We start from the raw sequence: 20,397 nt of genomic DNA on the forward strand, positions 1-20,397 counted from the left end.
TTGATAGTGTTACATAGTGTTGCATATTCAAAAATAGGGCACTATTGTGAACGAGCGAATGAAATGAACATACGAATGTGCAGATAAACAAAAATAACAAAATAACAGCGTGGCGGCAAGGTGACATACATACAAACAAACACACGCATTTCATGTATTTTGTTTTTGTAATTCTCTGGTTTAGTGTCAAAAACGTACTGCGCTAGAAGTAGAAATGTCATAGCAGCGAAAAAAAGTAACAATTAGCTGATCATCTGTATAGTTTTGGCATAATGAAACTGTTTAGCTAGTTGAAGCGTTTTCTTCAAGCTCGCTTGAAAAAAAATACACCTATAGTTATATTTGAACTTTAAGTCTGAACAAATTCAATAACACTATCGACGTTTACTTACCTGTTGCACTTCATACACTTATATGCAATAAATAAAAAGAAAGTTTTATGTTTTTTTTTAAATTATCGTAAAAAATAAATCAAGTTTTATTTTTCTCTCGTGACCATAAAACGCCACAGCAACAAAAGTGTTGCTTGACATTTTATGTTCGTTAAGTGATTTTTGTTTGTAACTTTTTTAAATTCTTAACCTACAGCTTATAAATTGATTTGTTTTAAAATTTGTTGTTGTTGTATGGTACATTTTGCTGCTTTTTTGCTAAGATGCGTATACAATTTTTGTTGTTGTAAAAAGAGCAGTTTACGGTTTTAAAAAGTGCTTTATACAAATTTTTTGTAAATTTCAGTTTTATTGTTAAATATATATATTTTTCATATTAACGTTGGTTTTGCTAAGAAAAAGACCAAAACTAACAAACCCTTTAGAGAAAATTGCGCGTTTCACACGATCTTGCATACCTATTTTTATTTATAATTTTTTATTTATAAACTAGGAACATTCTTTATCGCAATGGTGTAGATTTGCAATTTTTGTTTTGTTTGTTTTTCTCTATTCAATATTTCTGAGCTAGAAAATAATGATTAACAGCGCGCATCAACAATACACTTTTAAATATTTAATTTTTTTTTTTGCGCTAATCAAACAAAATATATATTTTTTCTTCTCATGTTTGCTGAATTTTTACTTATCTCAGCCAAATATTTTATGTCAAAATTTCATAAAAAATATTTTTTAAATATTTACCAGCAAAAATGCTGAAAAAAAGAAAAAGAAATTTTTTATGACATTTTATTTATTTTTCTATATTTTTAACCCTATAAAGATAAAGCTAATCTTATGCTATGTTTTATATACATATATGTATGTGTATATATATAAAAGCTTCGCTTATATGAAATGGTAGGACCTCAACAAATGGGTTGCCAACTTTTTTGATATTTTTAAAAATTTATATTGTGTTTTTGCGAAGTGTCCATATTGAAAATTTTTCTGGCAATTCGTTATATTTTTTTTTTCTTTAAAGTAATGATAATAAATAAAAAAGCTTATGAGAATAAATTTACATAACTATAAATTAAAAATAAGAATCGTATGCATTTTAACAATGTTAAATATCAAAAATAACAATGTAAAATTAAAACTACCTCAATGCGGCAATTTGTACATATTTATGTGTTGTTATGTATGTATGTATATTTGAATGTTAATTTAACTATATAATGTAAAATATGTAAGTATGTCGATACGGTAAAAAAAATGTATGAGATGCTAGAACAAAGTAATATTCGCATATTTCCTTATAAACGTTTTATTTTTTTACAAATCGTATTAAACTTTTTTCTTCTTAGCTCAAAATTAAAATATGTGTTGGCAAAACTGGAGTGAAATTTTACAAAAAATTTTATTTAAACAAAATTTCATTACAAAAATGTACAAATTTAACTTGTTTACATTTTTTTTTTTTATAAAAATTAAGAGTTTACTAAGACGCAACAAAACTTTTATAATATTAAAAATAAAAAATTTCAAAACTTTTAAAAGAAGTTTCATATTTAATTTTTTTAAATTAAATTAAAAAAAATTAAAAAAAGAAAATGGTAAAATTTAAGTCAGTAAAATGAAATAACAGACTAGCTTTTATTTTGAAAACGCTCCGATTTAAAAAAAAAAAAAATTACACAAATAAAATTGTAAACATTTTTGCGGCAAATCTATGAAAAAATGCCTAGTTCAACAAATTCGAACAAAAAAAAATTAAGCAGACAGTTCAAAAAAGGTAATTGTTTCCGAAAATATTGAAAAAAAAAATTTATTAAATGATTTTAATTTTTATCGCAAAGATAATTACAAATTTGAAAAAATTTAAATATTTATAGAGTTATCAAAATAATCATTTTCATGCCAAATATGTAGTTTCAAAAATAAATTTTGAGGATTTTCGCAAAATGAGAAAAAATTATATAAATATTTTTAATGTAATATTGAAGACTATTCTTGCAAGATTTTTTTTCGTTTTAACAGAACTAAAAAAAAATTCCACAATTTGTGTTAAAGCCTTATTTCTTTTTCCGAAAAGTTATTATTAAATTTCTTATATTTATTTAATTTAAATCTGTTTTTTTATTGCAAAAATTTGAATTCTTTGAATTAAAATGAAATTAAGTAGATTGCTAAATTTATTTTTAAGCTTGAAAACTTGATTTAAATTTAATTAAGTTTTTGGAACGAAAATAAAAATTTTTAATATTTTAAATTTCATTGATAAAATTTTGGTGTTTGAAAAAAATTAACTGAAAAATTGTTACACTTTATACAAATAAAATTTTTTTTAATTTAAATTTTAAATATCATGTTAAATTTGTTTAACAAATTAACGAATGTATTTGTATATACTTTAAACTTTCAAAATTTTTTAATTATTTAATTTGAAACTGTTCTACATATTTTAAACGAAACTAAAGTATACTTCTTCATAGTTTCTCTATTATTTTTGAATATATTGAGCAAGCCTTTTCATAATTTCAACAATTATATACATATGTATGTATATAGTTTAAAATTTTTTGAAAATATTTCAAAATATGACCAAAAAAAATTGTATAAGTGTTAATATTTCCTTTTTTAAACAAGTGGTGTTTTCATATTAATTTGGTTAAAAGAATGTATTTAAAACCAATATGGAAGTGAAGAGTTTGATGTTATACACTTGTGTTTAAATATGTTTGTTTTTCAGAATTCCTTGAAGAGGATATGAAAGCGTAGAAACGCGTAGAAAAAAATTAATGTTACTTTCTCATATAGTTGTCATAAATCTAGAACTCAACACAAAGTATGTTCCTGTTTGGATTAACAAAAAAACATTTTTAATTGAATTAACTTTAGCAAAATAAAAATAAAAATAGTGGTCGTAAAGCTAGAAATTAATTATTAACAAAAAATTTAACAAAAAAAAAAAATATTTTTAATTGAACCAAATTTTAGCAAAACATTTTAAAATTAAAATTTTTTTAGATAAAATTTTATGGACATTTTTTTTTAAATTTTGTTTTAAGTCCTTTCCTGTGCCATTTTAATTTCGTTTTATGTGTTTTTTTTTGGTATTTTAAAGAAATTTTTGAAAGTATTTTTTCCTGAGTTTGTTTTATGTAGAGATATTTTTTGTTAAGCAAATGCTTGCTAATTAGAAAAATAAAAATAATAATATTAAGTGAGTTTTTTTAAATATCGCAACTTTCTAAAAGTTTGAAAATTTTTATTTTAATATTATTTGAAAATTTTAATTTACTGCATCATTCTGAAAAGTTTTCTTTACTTAATGGTTTTTATTTTTTTATGCTTTTCACAGGGATGACAATTGAAAAAAAAAAATAAATAATAATAATATAAAAATTATGAGATATGCAGCTCACGCATGTGCAAACAAAATCACAGCTATAAATCAGTACATTTTTTAAAAAATTCCGCTCCATTTTTGTACGAACATCAGTGGTAGCTTTAAAGCATTACAACTTATGTGTATATGTAATAAACGAGATTGCTTTTTTGTTGTTATCATCATAACAACGGTTATTTGCTTTCTTATTTATCGTCTCATAATACGGCTTTAGTGAAAATTTTAGAGGGGAGCTCGGCAGCGTGCTGTAAAGTGCTCCAACACCAATTTCACCATCGCAACTACATAAGCAAATTAACTCAACTTTAAACTTATCGCAATACAATTATTTACATACATATTTGTATGGTTGTAGTATATCAGTTAAGTAATTCAGTAAAATAATTTGAAAGTACAATTTCTAACGAGTAAGAAAAAAAAATACATAACAGCGCACGCGCTCGAATTTGTTGTATATGTATGTTAAAAAAAAGCCACACACAAACATTAAACTCATCATACACACACAATAAAATAGTCAGTAATTCGAAACACACCTTTCTCATATTCAACACAGTCGAATATTCATAACACACCACATGTTTACTCACTCACATCATCACCCATTGTGTTTTCATTACACCTACCGTCCGTCTTAGCTGCCAGTGGTCCACTCGCCCTCTGCTAGAACTAGGACGTTGAACGATCGCCATCCCACATTCAAGTTTCATATACTCACACGACGTTCGTCGTCCAATACCTGTTGGGTTGCTATGTTTTTAATAACCAGCTGCACGTATATCTTTACGCACCTTCCACATCATCAATTCCAAACAGGCACGCGAGTCCTCAAAACTATTATGACCCGCCTTCCCACATTGAATATCTCGATTCAGGTATGACTTTGTAAGATTTTTAAGTGCGCGACGATATGGAAAACCACTTGAATGTGGGAATACTACCGATGTATCAACGATCGTTTTATGCACAATACGCAATACACGTAAATCATTATCCAACCCATGACCGATCAATATGCTATCGGCATCAATAAACAACAATAAATCACGCTGAACCTGAGCCAACGTTTTCAACTGCTTATTCGTTTGTTTACAGAGATCTTTAGCGGTAACGCCCGAGAAACGCGTATTATAATCAACAATTTCCGCTTCGGGACGCACAAAATGCTCATAAACTAATTGACCATCAAAGCCAACTATTGTCACTTTAGTCACTTCGAGACCGCGTCCCGTAAATGACATTTCACAATCGAGCGCATAAACTTTGGGCTCATGCGTTGCACCTACATCATCAGCGTAACGTGGACGTGTATGCACAAAATCGCTGTACGGACCATTGATGCCCACAACAGCGCCAGTCCACACATGTAGCGAATTGCGCGAACAACCTTCGGCATCTTTAGTGCCAGCACAACATGTGTACTGTGTTGTGTAACCTTCACTGCCGGTGTATAAGGAGTAAAGTTTACCCCAATGGAACGTGCAACTTTCGTGACTGAGATATTCGCCAGCTTCGGTTACATGAAATGTACGCATACAACGTACGCATTGTTTCTCCAGCGACTGATCATACTGTGAGAATATCTGATAGCTACCATCGGGTGTGTAACATGCAGTTGTGGTAGCAGGTTCATCCTCACCGGCCTCGCTCGCATCTGAGTCCATTGAGGGTGGACTGGAGTCGGCTGAACACTGACCAGAATCGTGAGTATTATCGCTGTACGACCAATGCGCTGTGACAGTGATGTCAGTTGAAGTAGTGGCAGTGGTATCGGAGGTAGACTCAATATTTGCGGTGGTTTCATTTTCGTCTACTACCAATGCTATGTTCGTCGTCGTAGAAGTGCTATTGCTCGAATAGCTCCACTGCAAGCCGTCGACGGTATTAACAACATCCGTTTTACATGCCACATGTTGAGTATGTACGACGGTTGGACGTGGCAAGCATTTATAGATTTCTATACAGCCATCGTGTATGGCGCTCTCTACCGGATAACCGTAAACACGCAACAAATTTGGATCGATTATATAGCGTCGCAGTTGTTGCACAAAATCCTTCTCTGACATATTCAGCTTTGTGTACTGACGCAAGGGTGGTGTGCAAGCGCTTGCCATTTTACGAAATTTCTCCAACTTACGTTTGATGTTTGTGGGCGAGGCACTAGGCGAACAATTCGCCGAATTTGTAGGTGAACTCGATGCGGATGAGGAGCTCGAGGCAGATGATGACGTCGAAGCGGATGATGATGACGATGCTGCCGACGATGACGTGGATGCGCACCCCGCCGACGAAGTATATGAATTTGTTGATAATGAACTACACACCGATGAATTTGATGGTGAATTAGTGAGCGCAAGCGCATGTGCGCTGTTAGTAAATTTAACATTGCTGTTGCTGCAATTATTATTGCTATTGTTGTGGCTATTAATGCTGCTATCTTTATTCATAGCTTTAAGCGCAGCCGCTTTTGTACATTGCTTACGCAAATTATTATTGTTTGTTTTAGCAGCTAAATGCTGTGATAAATGTGGCTGGTCTGTCTGTGACTGCGTATGCTGTTGTTGGCCCTGTTGCTCTGGCTCATGTTGACAATATTGTCCACCACTCGTTTGTGTGGGATGCAAATTCTCTTTGATATCTTCATCGACATCCATGGGAATGGCTTGAAGTTGTTCGCTATTGCGATTAAATTGACGATTGCGATTACGTTGACGTTGTTGTCGATTTCTGCTGCGCGATTTACTTGCAATCTTTTTATTCGTCTGCGATATAACGGTATAAACATTGCTCAAATCTTCATTGCTTGAACTGGATTGCAGATCATCGCTAACTGCAGCATCGCTTGAGGTGCTATTACGATGCGTTTGATTATGGCGTACAGCCAATATATTATCTGCAAAAGAAATAAGAAGGAATAAAGTCAATAAAGTTTGGAGTTTGGGGTAGGTGAATCAAGTTTGGTAGATAATGAAAGTTAAATACTATATAATAATAAAGGCGCGAGCGTGTTGCTATGTGACTTGCTAGGCAAACCCTCTATCCCATTCATAACACTATGCGACAAAATCAACTTTTTTTCTGGGTATTGGACCAAACCCACTTTTTTGTAGAGATTAATGTTCAAGTAGACAAAGTACTATCTCCGTTTTTCGAAGTTAGCCTCCAAAAAATAGATACCGGCTTTCGAAATTTGAAATTCTACATTTCGAAATTTTATTTTTTTGTTAACGCGTTCAGCATAAAATAGTAAAAATGTGGTCGTGGTCCGCTATTTACCCTTATTTGAAGGGTTGAATTCTTTTTTTGAGAAATTTAGTATAACAGCTGTTATACGAGGTGAAAAGTCAGATAGTCTCATGATAGTGGCTACTACTTTCATGTCTGCACATACTCTCCACTGAAATTGCTCGAACTGTAATTTTTCAAAAAAAGAATTCAGCTATTCAAATAAAAAAAAGGCGGACCACGACCACATTTTTACTTTCGAACTTCGAAAGCCGATATCTATTTTTTGGAGGCCAACTTGGTAAAACGAAGATAGTACTTTCTCTACTTAAGCCTCGATCTCTACAAAAAAGTGGGTTTGGTCCAAAACCCAGTCAGCTGTTGCACAGTGTAATCATATAACTCATGCATTGCTAACAAAAGCGTAAATAAATATTTTTCGCTTACTTCGTGTTGTGAACAAACGTTGCCACCCATAACGGAGAGTTTATACTTAAGTATATTAGGGTGTATTGAAACTGCAGCCTCGATACCAGTATATCTGCTCGTTAGAACTGTGAGTGAAGCTACGACTCAAGCGAAGCGTGATGTAGTGTGCTCATGTTGGGCCTTCGTAAGTTTTTTTTTACTTCTTATTTGTAGATCTCTGAGGATTTTTGAGAATGCAGCTTTATAGCTGAAACTAACCATGCAAACTAATTTGAAAAACGTCTTCACAAAAATTCTAAAAAAATCACGAAAATTTCGAACTATCTATTTGAAATTCTCAGAATTTTTTCCAATTTACGGTTTTGTAGTCCAATAACTTGTATTCCGTGGCGGAGCTATACAAGGTGGCAGCACGGTGACAGCTGATTTGTACTTTTTTAATATGATTTGATACATCAACTTCCGGCGCAGTACGATTTTGACATTAGTCCATCGATTTACAAAAACAAAGTACATGGAACTTTTATTTACGTTTGTAGGTATGTCACCGTGCTGCCAGCGTATATGGTTCCGCCATGTTTTATTCTAGCAATTTACAATTACAGGTCTCTCAAGAGTACATTTTTTTTATATTTGGAAGAAAATCTAAAACACCTTTCGAAAAAACAGTGCCAAAAATCTACGCGAATTTCAAGACATCTATACTTTCTACCTTATGAGACTAAAATTTATTGAAATAAAAACAACGCATTCAAAAAAATTCAAAGAAATCCAAATAAATAGTTCGAAATTTTCGTCGGCTCACGATGGGCATACTGACTGGAAACAGCCTTCTGGCGTCACATGCTTATAAGTTAGTCCTCGTTAGTAACAGCAAGTGTAGGAAGTGTGAGCTGCAGGAAGAAACGGTTGAGCACGTTCTGTGTTCATGTGCTGCGCTCGCAAAGTCAAGGCTCCAGCTATTAGGGGCGGAAAGTTGCCATATCTTGAGGCAGCAACTAAGCCTAGAAAACTGCTAGTATTTGCCAAGAGGACGGAGTTATTCTATAACATATGTCCTGGCACCTGATTGGGGGTATTCCGTTTGGTCGTCAAACAAATTCTAGCAACAATATGGACACATTCAGTCTATGTGAGGTCTTTATTGACCGGCCAGTTCAACCTAACCTAACCTTTGTTCACTTTACTCGAATTTTCGAATTTTTTATTCAGATTGGTTTGCATAGTTTCAGCTAAAAAATTTCTAGAAATTTGTTCAGAAAATATCAAAAATAAGAAAAGAAGAATTTAATTGACGGCATTTTGAAAAAGGTGCCACTGCTATTTTTTTGTTCGCTGCTGTTGGTTTTTGTTTACTTCAACATGAATAGTAGGGGTTTTCTATGGAATTTTCAAAGCTGCACACAGTTGCGTTGAACGCGCCAAAGACAAAAGAGAAGACTGTTACACTTTTTCAAAAACGCCAATATTTGCAGCGTATGCACAGCAAAAAAGGGAAGACAAATATTATCAGATGTTCTTTTAACAATAACTTCTAACAAACTGTTCATTGTATTAAAAATTTGGACACAATTTAAAAGCAATACAAAAAGCCACCGAGAGTTATATACTCAGCTGAAAACTCTATCAAAAAGTATAAGCTCTTTTGAAATGAAGTCGGTTGATGTGCAGTAAAGTCAATGGAATTAAAATCAATTGAAGCTGATCCCCTTCTTAGTTAAATCGACATTAGCTCGCAACATTAAAGAGAATTTATGTCAATTAATTTTGAGACGCTTTGGCATTGTTGCTCTCTGTACTAGCAAAAAGAAGATTGGAGTAAAAAATCCAAAAAGCAGGTTTGTATCCTTTTACAATAAATACGAAAATCACGACCCAGATAGAAGCTAAAAAAAAAAACCAAAGTGGAACTGAAACCAAACCTCGAACCAGGATTGGAACCACATTTTCAAACACTGACAAAAATAATATCGAAGCCAAAACTTGAACACAGAGCAGAATTGAAACCGCAACCAAAACTGGAACAAGAACGGCAAGCGAACTATTAATCGGAACTCTTGCTAAAACCAGAAGTAGAACAAAAGCGAAACTTGAATCGAGGTCGGAGTCGAAACTTGAACCGAGGCTGGAAGTAAAGTCAAAACTGGAAATAGACCTACAACCTCCATCGGAGCTAGAAGCAAGGCTGCATTAGGAATTGGGGGTGAAACATCTTCAATTATGCCCCAAGACAAACTAATTTGAGCCGATAAGTAACATTGCCAAGTGTATTTCCTCAATCGAGGAATGGGGTAGCGAAAAAATGTGGGGCAGGTCTGTGGTGGAACTGTTTCCCGGATGTATTATAGCTGAACGGTTCGGCTGCGGAGAGGAATTGGGCTAATTGTCAGCCTAAAATTTAATCTGGCTGACAATTGCGGCTTCTTCCAAACGAAGGTTGGCGCTATTAAGAATACAGTGTATATTATGCTATTCAGCGCTTCAGCTTAATATTAAGAAAACTAATATAATACGCATGACAGTCAAGCAGCTATCAAAGTGTTCTGCTCTGATTTTGTGAGAGGGAAGGTTGTCAGACATTTCCTGACCTCACTCGCCGTTGCATCGAACTAGTTTTTGGTAAAAACTAATTGGGTGCCAGGACAGAGCGACAATCCCAGAAACTGTAACGCATGTCGCTTTACCAGTGCGGAAACTGGCGAATTGGACGTGGCTGTCAGAAGGCATTTCACAATATCGTTTAAAACTTTCTCTCTGCTGCTGGACGAATATACATCGAGTTACCCAAGCAAGTGTCAGGCTGAGGCCACCTTTTAAGCCAGGTGTCGATGTGCGATGGCCAATTGTTAATGCCAAGCACAAGGCGGAAATATGCTATATATCGTAAAAGAGTGAACGGACATTGCACAATGGGAGTCCATGTGTGGGGCTGTATATTATCCATAGTCTTAGCTGTATGGAAAATGAGGTAAAATCAATCATTCATTTACCAGGCGTAAATATCTTGCTCTGCGTATATTCTACTCTTCGGTTAGTTAATTTAAAATGATTCATAAAATATAGTAGTTGGTTAAAATCAGTGGCAAGCGTTTTGCGCTGAATTTTTACGGGACAAACAAGAAGTGAACCTTAAAAAAGATAGCAGTAAAAGCTAAATATAATAAATTATCAGTTTCAACATGTTAAAATGTGTATATACTCAAGTAGATATTAATTTGTTTATACACTTTATCATAAATTTTTTTGTTTTGTTTTTTTTTTTTTTAAAGTAAATTTGCAAACTAAAAGACATCATGTTTCTATGCAATTTTTATAAATTTTTTAATTTATTGAGTGTTCAATTATTCAATTTTTTTTTTTTGTGAAAATCAGTTTTCGAGTTACTCGAAATATATCAGTTTCATGAAAATTGTTTGTCAGTGAGCGATAACGTGAGCAAAAGTATCCACAGTCGATTCAAATTTGATGAAAAAATTTCTGTAGCCTTATACCGCCGTGCAAAAGTAAATGCCTTTTAGGAATTTCGATGCGAATGATTTTCTACGTTCATAGCACTGGTCGACACAGGTTCTGTTGCATGGGATTTTATACATGATTGTTAAAGTAATTTCATACTCATTTTAAATGTAGAAGCCGGTTTTTCCTAGTAGCTCTTGTTTTCGAAATATTTAATAAAACAGTGTTTAGTAAAAATAATTTTTCTCTCTTTATTATTATGAAAATTAAATGAATAAATGTAAGGTGCGATAACCTCCGAAGAGATGTTAAGCTGATCTTCTCTTCTATCAATTACAGTGAGTTAAATTTTCTTTAAGAGATGTACTTTTAGGATGTGATTTAGGAGCTCTACTCTGAATTATCCAGCAGTAATCAGCTAGCATATGTGCGTTCCAGTGAGATGGTATCTTATGGCTTATGCAAGCCCCATTTTATATACGCAATAAAACTTAGAAGTTCGGCCTAAAATTTTTTCGGAGTTTATCGCGCCTTACATTGTTTTTTAATGACTTATAATTTGGTTATTCTGACTAATAAACCATATAAAAGATTTTTTATTTATTGCACTCAATGTATTATCTTATTATAACGCCTTATGTTAGCTTGATATTGAGTTGGTTATAAATCTTAAATAAAAGCGTCTAATACAGCAAATAGTGTCTTATAATATGGCCTTACGTGAGCGTTTTTTTATTTGATCAATATGCTTGATATAGGCTATAGGCCTTATACATAACGAAGTCTTTCAAATACACGTTATGCCTGATGATATAAAAACAGAAAAATGAGGAGTATTATACGGTATACGCCATACAACCAATATTCCTTATAGAATTAGAACTGATATCATAATCCTTTTGGCCATATGAAATAAGCCTTATATAAGGCTCAAATTTTGCACTGGGTTTGTTTGTTTTAATTTTGTTTTTTTATTTTCTATTTGTAGGTAGGTAGGAAAAAGTTACCCACCCACATAATAAGCACAAAAAACGCAAGCTTCTGTAAAATTTCGCTTCACGAAAAATTCTCATTTACATATTTGCAAAGCGGGCCAGGGCGTATACGCAACCGTAGGTGTGGGTAATGTTAAGTAAATAGTCGTGTATATGTAAATTAGTAATTTGAGCAGAGGAACTCAATGTGTAATAAAATACGCTCGAGCGTGTTTTCATGGTATTTGCATATTCATCTATGTATATAAATATGTGCGATGTACAGCAACGAACACAAAAAATGCAGTGCCATTTTTGTATTTATCTTATTTTCGATAATTTAAGCAAAAACGTCTATAAATTTTGAAACTGAAATTATGCAGGCCAATCGCAAAAAGTTTTCGAAAAAAATGCGAAAGTTCAAGTAAACTTTACAAATATTTCGAAATTGTTCTTTGGAAGTTTTTGATTTTTTTTAATATGCTGTATTGTAACCCAAACTTTTTTGCTTTGTACACAGAGTATATTAACTGTAATTTCTACCTTCGATGGTTAATAAAACAGCAGAAACGTCCGGATTAATTATCTTAATACTTTATTCTTCAGTCGTCAAATCAATAATGAACCGGAAGTCCACCATCTCTCTTTTCTTCATTTACAGTGATGTATTTTTGCTTATTCTATTAATTAGTTGACATGGCTGCATTTATGATCTTACAACTCGGCCAGCCTGAAACTGTATCGACCTCGATACATTATCTTAATTTCTATTTTTACTGTCATACATTTCTTAATCTGATACAATTCGCCATTTGTGTTCAGAGTTACAGCTCGCACTGTATTGACCTCGATACAGTATAACTTAATTTCTAACAAATATTAGCCTGGTTCTATTGTGAAATATTTTCTTTGAAAACGGCTCACTAATACCTTCAGCTCATCAAGTGTAGTGACTACATTGCCTATGCCGTCTATTATGAAATCGATGATTTCTGTTTCGCATATGTTTGCCCGTTTTCCTATTGCCTGCATCAATAGAACGTAGCAATGTAATGATTCGCTCTTTTTGTCCAACTTGCGTCTTGCCAACATCTTATAAACTTCGTTCCTCTGTATCGACACGTCAATTTCCGCGGTAAGGGTCTTTTTTAACTCGGCATAGCTTAACGCTTTGGTGGAGGTTAGGAAAACTTTGGCTGTTCCCACCAGGCAGCGACGAAAAGCCAGCAATTTAAATCGTTCGTCTACTCTTGACGACTGCATTACTTCTTCGAAATCTTGAAGAAAATGTCCCACCGTCACTGATATATCATCACCACTGAACTTGGGCATAGCATGCTCTATATCGGCAAAATCCAGTCTACGTTGCTGTTGTACCCCAGTACTAGCTCTTAGCTCGTCGATTTCTTTCATTAATTTTAACATTTCCATAAGTTTTCGTAGTGCCACCAGTTCGTCATCCACACTTATGGTCATGGCTCTTGCGTCAATTGGGACAGAGTTTGATGGGGCGGCAGCAAAAACATCGTAAACAGCAGGTGTTGAATTGAATTCAACCAAAACATCGGTAGTAGAGGCAGTTGGAACGGCAGTGGCGGCAGTATGAACGGCGGTAACGGCAATGGCGGCAGAGGACTCAATAGAAACGGCAGCGTTTATCTCAATCATTTCGTCCGGAATGTTCTCCAATATATTTGTGTTCGGAGTGGTACTCATCGTATTTGTGGAGCTATTATCTCCCACACCAACTATATTTTGCAGTAATCTGCGTAATTGTATAATGTTGGCAGTAGGAGGAAAATCCACATTATTTTCAGTTAAACCTTTAATAATACCTTCCCGAGCATCGATTTTACAAAATAATTGTTTATAATAGTGTGCGAGGTTCGTTAATACACCTGAGATGTAATTTCTACCTTCGATGGTTAATAAAACAGCAGAAACGTCCGGATTAATTATCTTAATACTTTATTCTTCAGTCGTCAAATCAATAATGAACCGGAAGTCCACCATCTCTCTTTTCTTCATTTACATTGCTTATTCTATTAATTAGTTGACATGGTTGCATTTATGATCTTACATAACTTTGATTGAATAACGGTTGTTTGTACAGGTATAAAGGAATCGAGATAGATATAGACTTATATAAAAATCATAAAAATAAACCGAATCGAAAAACAAAATTTACTAAGCTATGTCCGCCCGTCCTTCTGTTCGTCCGTTAATACGAGAACTTGAATAAACATTGAGATATCTTCACATAAATTCGGTATACGGGCTTATCTGGGCCCAGAATAGATTGGTATTTAAAATGAGCGAAATTGGACGATAACCACACCCACTTTTTATATATATAACATTTTGAATAACACAAAAAAAATCAAAATTTGACATGTGGACTGATATTGAGACACTTGATACAAATTTGAAAAAAAATTGAAATGAGCGTTGCACCGCCCACTTATGATAAAATGAATTTTACAAATATTATTAATCATAAATCAAAAACCGTTAAACCTATCGTAACAAGATTCGGCAGAGAGGTTGCCTTTGCTATAAGGAATGTTTTGAAGAAATTAACGAAATCGGTAAAGAACCACGCCCACTTTTATATAAAATATTTTTAAAAGAGTCGTGAATCAATAAAATAAGCTATATCTTTGCAAAAAAAGAGCTTTGTATAAATGTTATTTCATTTCCCAAGTGGAATTATAACAAGAAAAAGCAAAACATTCAAATTTTTATACAATGGGCGCCCCTATTTTGACCAAGCATTTTTTATATTTTGGGCGTTATAACTCAAAGAAAAATTAACGGATCGTAATAAGATTGGGTGCACAAATTTTGCTTATAGCAGGAAATATTTCTAGCAAAAATGGACGCGATCGGTTAAAGAACACGCTCACTTTTAAAGGATGTTTAAAAGGGTCGTAGACTAGAATAATAAGCTATATCTTAGCTAAAACTAGTTTTGTATCAATGATTTTTCACTTACCAAGTTTTACTGTAAGAGGAAATTGGCAGACATTTTTTTTTTAAATGGGCGGTGCCACGCTCCTATTCCGATCAAACGTTATACAACATTTATAGAGCCTCAAAAAAAATATATCCCTTGTAACAAAATTCGAAAAATTTATTTATCTGAAATAAACTCTGAAACACACGCTGAGTATATAATGTTCGATTACACCCGAATTGGGACACTCTTACTTGTTTCGAATGGTGCTTTAGATTATCTTCCATACGAAGGGCATATAGCTTAAGTTTTTAAATAAATAGAGGAACATTTGAAAAAAATTCGAAAAAAAAAATTTTCAAAACTCAATACGAATTTTTAGAAACATATTACCTGTACTTTGTTGGATTGAAATTTATTCAGTAAACTCCAGTTCAGAATTTTCGTAAACTTTTTTTCGAGTTTACGATTTTTCGCGAAAGCTTTGAGTTTGATTCGCACATTTTCAGTGATAAATTCATAGAAGTTTTTTCCTACGTTATCAAAAATAAAAAACAATTTCATTCACCTTCCTTTTTTCATGTTCGCTGCTGTATAGTGTAATTTTCTATACATATGGGGTATTCCATCCCATTTCGACCAATTTTGAACCCAACCCCTTTAGAATTGGCTGAAAGGTTTTCTTCTTTTTCTAACTTACGAAAGACGTTTTTCAGAAGTTTTTCAAATTTTTTCATTCAACTCAAAAAAAGTAATGAATTTTTAAAAAAACACCGTTTTTGTTTCCAAATGCTATAACTTTTTGACCGTTTGGGATCTTTTTTTTTTAATTTGTTTTTAAATGCACTTTTCGGAAAAAATTCAAAAAAATGGTTAAAGTTTTTTTTTTTAATTTTTCAGTTTTTCGATATTTTTCGAATTTCGCCCTTTTTTTCTTATAAAAAACTTCAATCAATTCTGCAATCATCCCCACTAATCCCGGAGTGGGCAGAGAATTTTTTTTTTATTTAATTGAAAAAAAAAACTAAAATTTTTTTTTTTATTTTTTCCGAAAAGTACATTTAAAAAAATTAAAAAAAAAAGATCCCAAACGGTCAATTTTTGAAAAACTTATAGCATTTTGAAAACAAAAACGGTGTTTTTTTTTTTAAATTAATTACTTTTTTTGAGTTGGATGAAAAAATTTGAAAAACTTTTGAAAAACGTCTTTCGTAAGCTAGAAAAAGAAGAAAACCTTTCAGCCAATTCTAAAGGGGTTGGGTTCAAAATTGGTCGAAATGGGATGGAATACCCCATATATTTTTACATACTTAATTAATGTATTTGAAATTATGTATACTACGAGTATATGTATGAATGTAAAACTTTTCAAATGCGGAAACATGTGAATTTTAGAAATTTTTAAGGAAGTAAAACTGAATATAATTTTTGTTGTGTATGCAATTCCCACAAGTTTGTGCAATTTATACACATATCATTTGACAGTTCGTTGAAAATTATATACTTCAGCATACATGTGTGTGTGTATGTATGTATGTTTGCATGCGTTGTACAATTGATGATTTCTGTCTGATGATTTGCTTGCTGATGTTTGTTGAATGTTTTTGAATTCAATTCAAACACGTGCGCTGTTTACGCTAACGAGGAAGAACTTTGTAAGGTATATTACGAATGAGTATCAACAGTGTTCTTCACATCTATCTTCGTTCCTCTAGATCAATAACAGACGCATTTAAAATATAATAAGCAATTAATTTAATATTGATTAATTGGTTACTGTGCTGCCGGGCCAAAGAGATAGGGCCCAATTACCGCTCTGGCGCCATTTTGATGTACATTCTCCTGGAACCAATAAAACTTCTGGCACAAAGCAACCAAGAGTTATGAACTTCATCTTTGCTAGAGCTGGGCACCGTCAGAGAAAATGGGTAACTATCTTCTTACAACCATTCACAATATGGCTCCTGCATCTGTCGTTGAAGGGAATTTCCATGCTTCACGCATGTGAGCCAAAAATTTGAAAAAGCCAAACTGACGAAAGCATTCTTGTCTACGTGCAAGTGTACGTCATATAAACATTTATGCAACAAAGTCCGAAACATAGTATACTGCTAAAATTTTAAATAATTGATAAAGACAAAGTCGAACGGATCGCAGACCTAGATCTACGAGGATCTAACATACAAATCTTAAATTTTGAAGCAATGAGCTTTTCGGGACTTACCAATTCAACACCTACTGAGCTGTATACTCGATATACTAGTAGCCCCATATATCAACGAGAAAAGATTTAGTAAAAATTTAAAATTACACTGGCGCATATGGGGGAGGCAGTCAGTTTTTCACGTTTTCTGATAAAGTTTTTGAGTTGATCGCTGTTTTGATCTATGTGCGCGATATGTCCTCGACTAGTCTCGTTCGATTTTGTAAAAATTTCGAAGATGGCAGCGAAGACACACAGAGGATGTATGAGAAAAAAGAAAAACGCGAAAAGAATAAAGAGATAGAGTTAGACGAAGATATAGAGATGGAGATAGAGGAAGAAAGATAAGGAGCTAGAGAGAGATATACCAAGGGAGAAAGCATGGGAGAGAAATATAAGAGTTGGGAAATAGACGCAGGGACAGAGAGGAAAGGCAATATTTAAAGGAAAGAAGACGAAAAATGTGAAAAAGAGATAAATACTTCGTAAATATCATGCATATAAAACAAAGTGAGTGCAGAACAACGTCTGTCTGGCTTGTTAGTATAGTTAATACTAAAATTAGCATTTAGTTTTGCAACCATATAAGTACATAGTTAGAAGCATTAACCAACTACCTACTCCTAGCTACTTAACTTAAATTTAGTGGGCTTATCACCGTATTAACTCCGTAATTAATTGACATTTCACCATTTATGAGTAAATTAACAGTTAATATTCCGGTTACACATACAACAAAGTATTTTAATATTTCATTATATTTTAGGAGAATATTTAGTGAAGCGTGAATATGCCGAGGAATACGCTTTTTTTCAATCTTCTATTTCATCCCAAATTCGCTGTGCGTGACACTTGCCAAGGACATGTCCTACACAAATTGTCATATTAACATATGTGTAGATTATAGCTGTTGAGATTTTTAAGTCAGCTCTTTCTTTTATGCACATGTCATACAAAGGCTCTATATATTTGTTTTGCTATTTAACGTTTATTACTTAGTTCCTCAAGTTTATCATACATTTTGTTTGCAATTTGAAATGGTGTATATAATTTTTATGATTTTTTAAATAACAATTAAGCAGAGAAACGTCAGAAAAAATTTAACTTAATTCATAGAAGGCAGAAATAATTGTTAATTTTGTCACCGTTAAAAAAAAATATGAAATATTAAAAAAATCCTAAATTATGTTTTTTCATTCACAAAAATGTTTAAAACTAACCTCCAAAGAGCCTCTGTTCCAATTTGCGCCGTGCTCCCTTTTTATTTTCCCTGCAAATTGGTGGGACGGGACCTACGTGTTTTATGCCAACTCCGAACGATTTATCTGCAAGACTTTAGAGAGGTTGTTGTCTGTTACTCCACATCTATCTATTTATTTCTCTTCCCTTCCTCTACTCAATATTTCCCTTTTAAAGAGGCTCTTAACTGTTAATCCCCATCTCTCTCTCTTTCTCTAACGATATCCCCTTTTTCCACTCAATAACTTTCTTTTTTCATTTTCTTCTCGCCGCAGCTCACTTTGTTTCTTTCTCCGTCTCTTTCTCTATCCCCTGCCATCTGTTTCCTTCCCTTCTTACCTTTGCGTGTCTATATCTCTCTTGATTGCAATACATATTTCAGCGAACAAGGCTAGATCTCGTACAAATCAACGGGCAGATAAACATTTACTTCTGCAGATTAAGGAGGCTATTATAAGGGCCAGGACTTTTAAATCAATTAGAATACCTATACCGATGGTAAAACACCTTGGGCACAAGGGCATCAGCTACCTAACGGTTATTTTCTAATTGTCATTTAAGCCCTTGTCATTTTAAAAATAATGAGGAATGACAGGAATAGTCCCAGTACCAAAGTCAGGAAACTAAGCTAACGATGGTGCTTCGTATCTACCGATGTTATTCGTTTAAAGACAAATATTCTGTTAGTCAGCTGCTTAAATTAAAAAAAAAAAAAAAAACACAGTATACAATCTGATGTACTTCGCTTTGTCTAAAGATGCTTTCAAGGTAACAGAGAAATTTGGCATCAGCATGGCCATCAGCATGGCTTCCGTAAAACGCATATCACTACCACTGCGTCAAACGCTATTAACACCCGGATATATTGTGGGCTGAACCAACAAAAACTCCATAATGGGACGGTGCTCGTGGCATTTGACCTGTCAAAAGATTTTGACACAGTCAGCCACCACGCACTACTCCAAGAGGAATAAGGAAACATCTCCGTAAGTACTACAATGAGATACGGCAACTTCCTACGCAGCCGGTTGATCCAGATTAACATAAGGAGCTCCTCATCCTAATCCACACTAAGTCGGTAAGTAGCATTGCGAAGTCGCGCGCATCTGGTACGATTCTAGTGCATATGATGACTAGTTTGTCAATAGATATGATGCTGATGCAGAGAATGGCAATTGATATTGCGTAGGGCATCGCCTTGTTAAAAATACCAGTTGTTAAAATGGAATAAAGACAGAACTCTAACTTTTTGGCAAACTAGTATTCTTCTAGTATACAACTAGTTGGTTTGACTGCAGGGAACTGCCTCTATTTCTCTTTTTTCAATTAATTCTATCTTCCTTCGCTTTCCTTTTCTCTCATATCTCCTAGACGAATAAAAAAAAATCGCACCATTAATTTGATCTTCTCGCAACCATCGGTCCCTAATGCACTACGTGGGAAAATAGTGTCTGAAGTATCTAATAATCATGGCAAGCAGCTACTAATTGATCGGTCCATGGCCTACTTCATCAAAAAAGTTTAACAAGAACATTCTGGGAGTCTATACAGCTATCTTGAAAGCTTTAACAAAATCGGTTTAGTGGATACGGTAAACATAGACAAAATTTTACCTTAGTAAATAATAAATAAATATATATGCGGTTTATCTCCGGGCATCTGCAAGCCAGATGAGTTTTCGCTGAGAAGCATTTCATAGAAAAAATACACTCGTAGTGTTCGCCAAACCACTAGCAAGGAGCGACACAGCTTAGAAAAACCTTTTCTAAAGTATACGAATGTTGCTGCTGCCGGGTATTGAACCCAGAAACTTTGGTGTGGTAAGCGAAGCAGCAACAACAAAAAATGTCTTCTAGCATTCAACCATTCCTAGAGCACAGTAGAAGAACATGTATTAATTACAATCGCTCTCGTATTGCTAATTGATATTCGTATAAGAAAGGCACTGGGGCGTATGAGTAACTTTTTGCTATGGATTACAACAGAATAATATAAATATAGTTTAAAATAACTAAAAAACACGCAAGTATGGTACCGTTTTAGTATCTACAATCCACTTAGATATTTGATGTTGATTGCACCGTAGCACAGAGGTTCGTGTCTACGCTATTAGGCACAACTCCTTTTGT

At 33.6% G+C, this 20,397-nt stretch overlaps 1 protein-coding gene across 5 annotated transcripts in view; it reads right to left on the minus strand.

Annotated features, from left to right (window-relative positions):
• Positions 1-435: 435 nt before the first annotated feature.
• prage overlaps positions 436-20,397 on the minus strand; it is a 286,738-nt gene continuing 266,776 nt past the window's right edge. For all 5 annotated transcript variants that reach the window (XM_067783648.1, XM_067783647.1, XM_067783645.1 and 2 more), the window contains one exon: positions 436-6,679. In XM_067783648.1, coding sequence (XP_067639749.1) covers positions 4,545-6,679 — 2,135 coding nt within the window. In that variant the 3' untranslated portion in view covers positions 436-4,544. The remainder of the gene's footprint in view (positions 6,680-20,397) is intronic.

The sequence above is a fragment of the Eurosta solidaginis genome, chromosome 4 (assembly GCF_040869045.1).
Source record: "Eurosta solidaginis isolate ZX-2024a chromosome 4, ASM4086904v1, whole genome shotgun sequence".
NCBI classification, from domain to species: domain Eukaryota; kingdom Metazoa; phylum Arthropoda; class Insecta; order Diptera; family Tephritidae; genus Eurosta; species Eurosta solidaginis.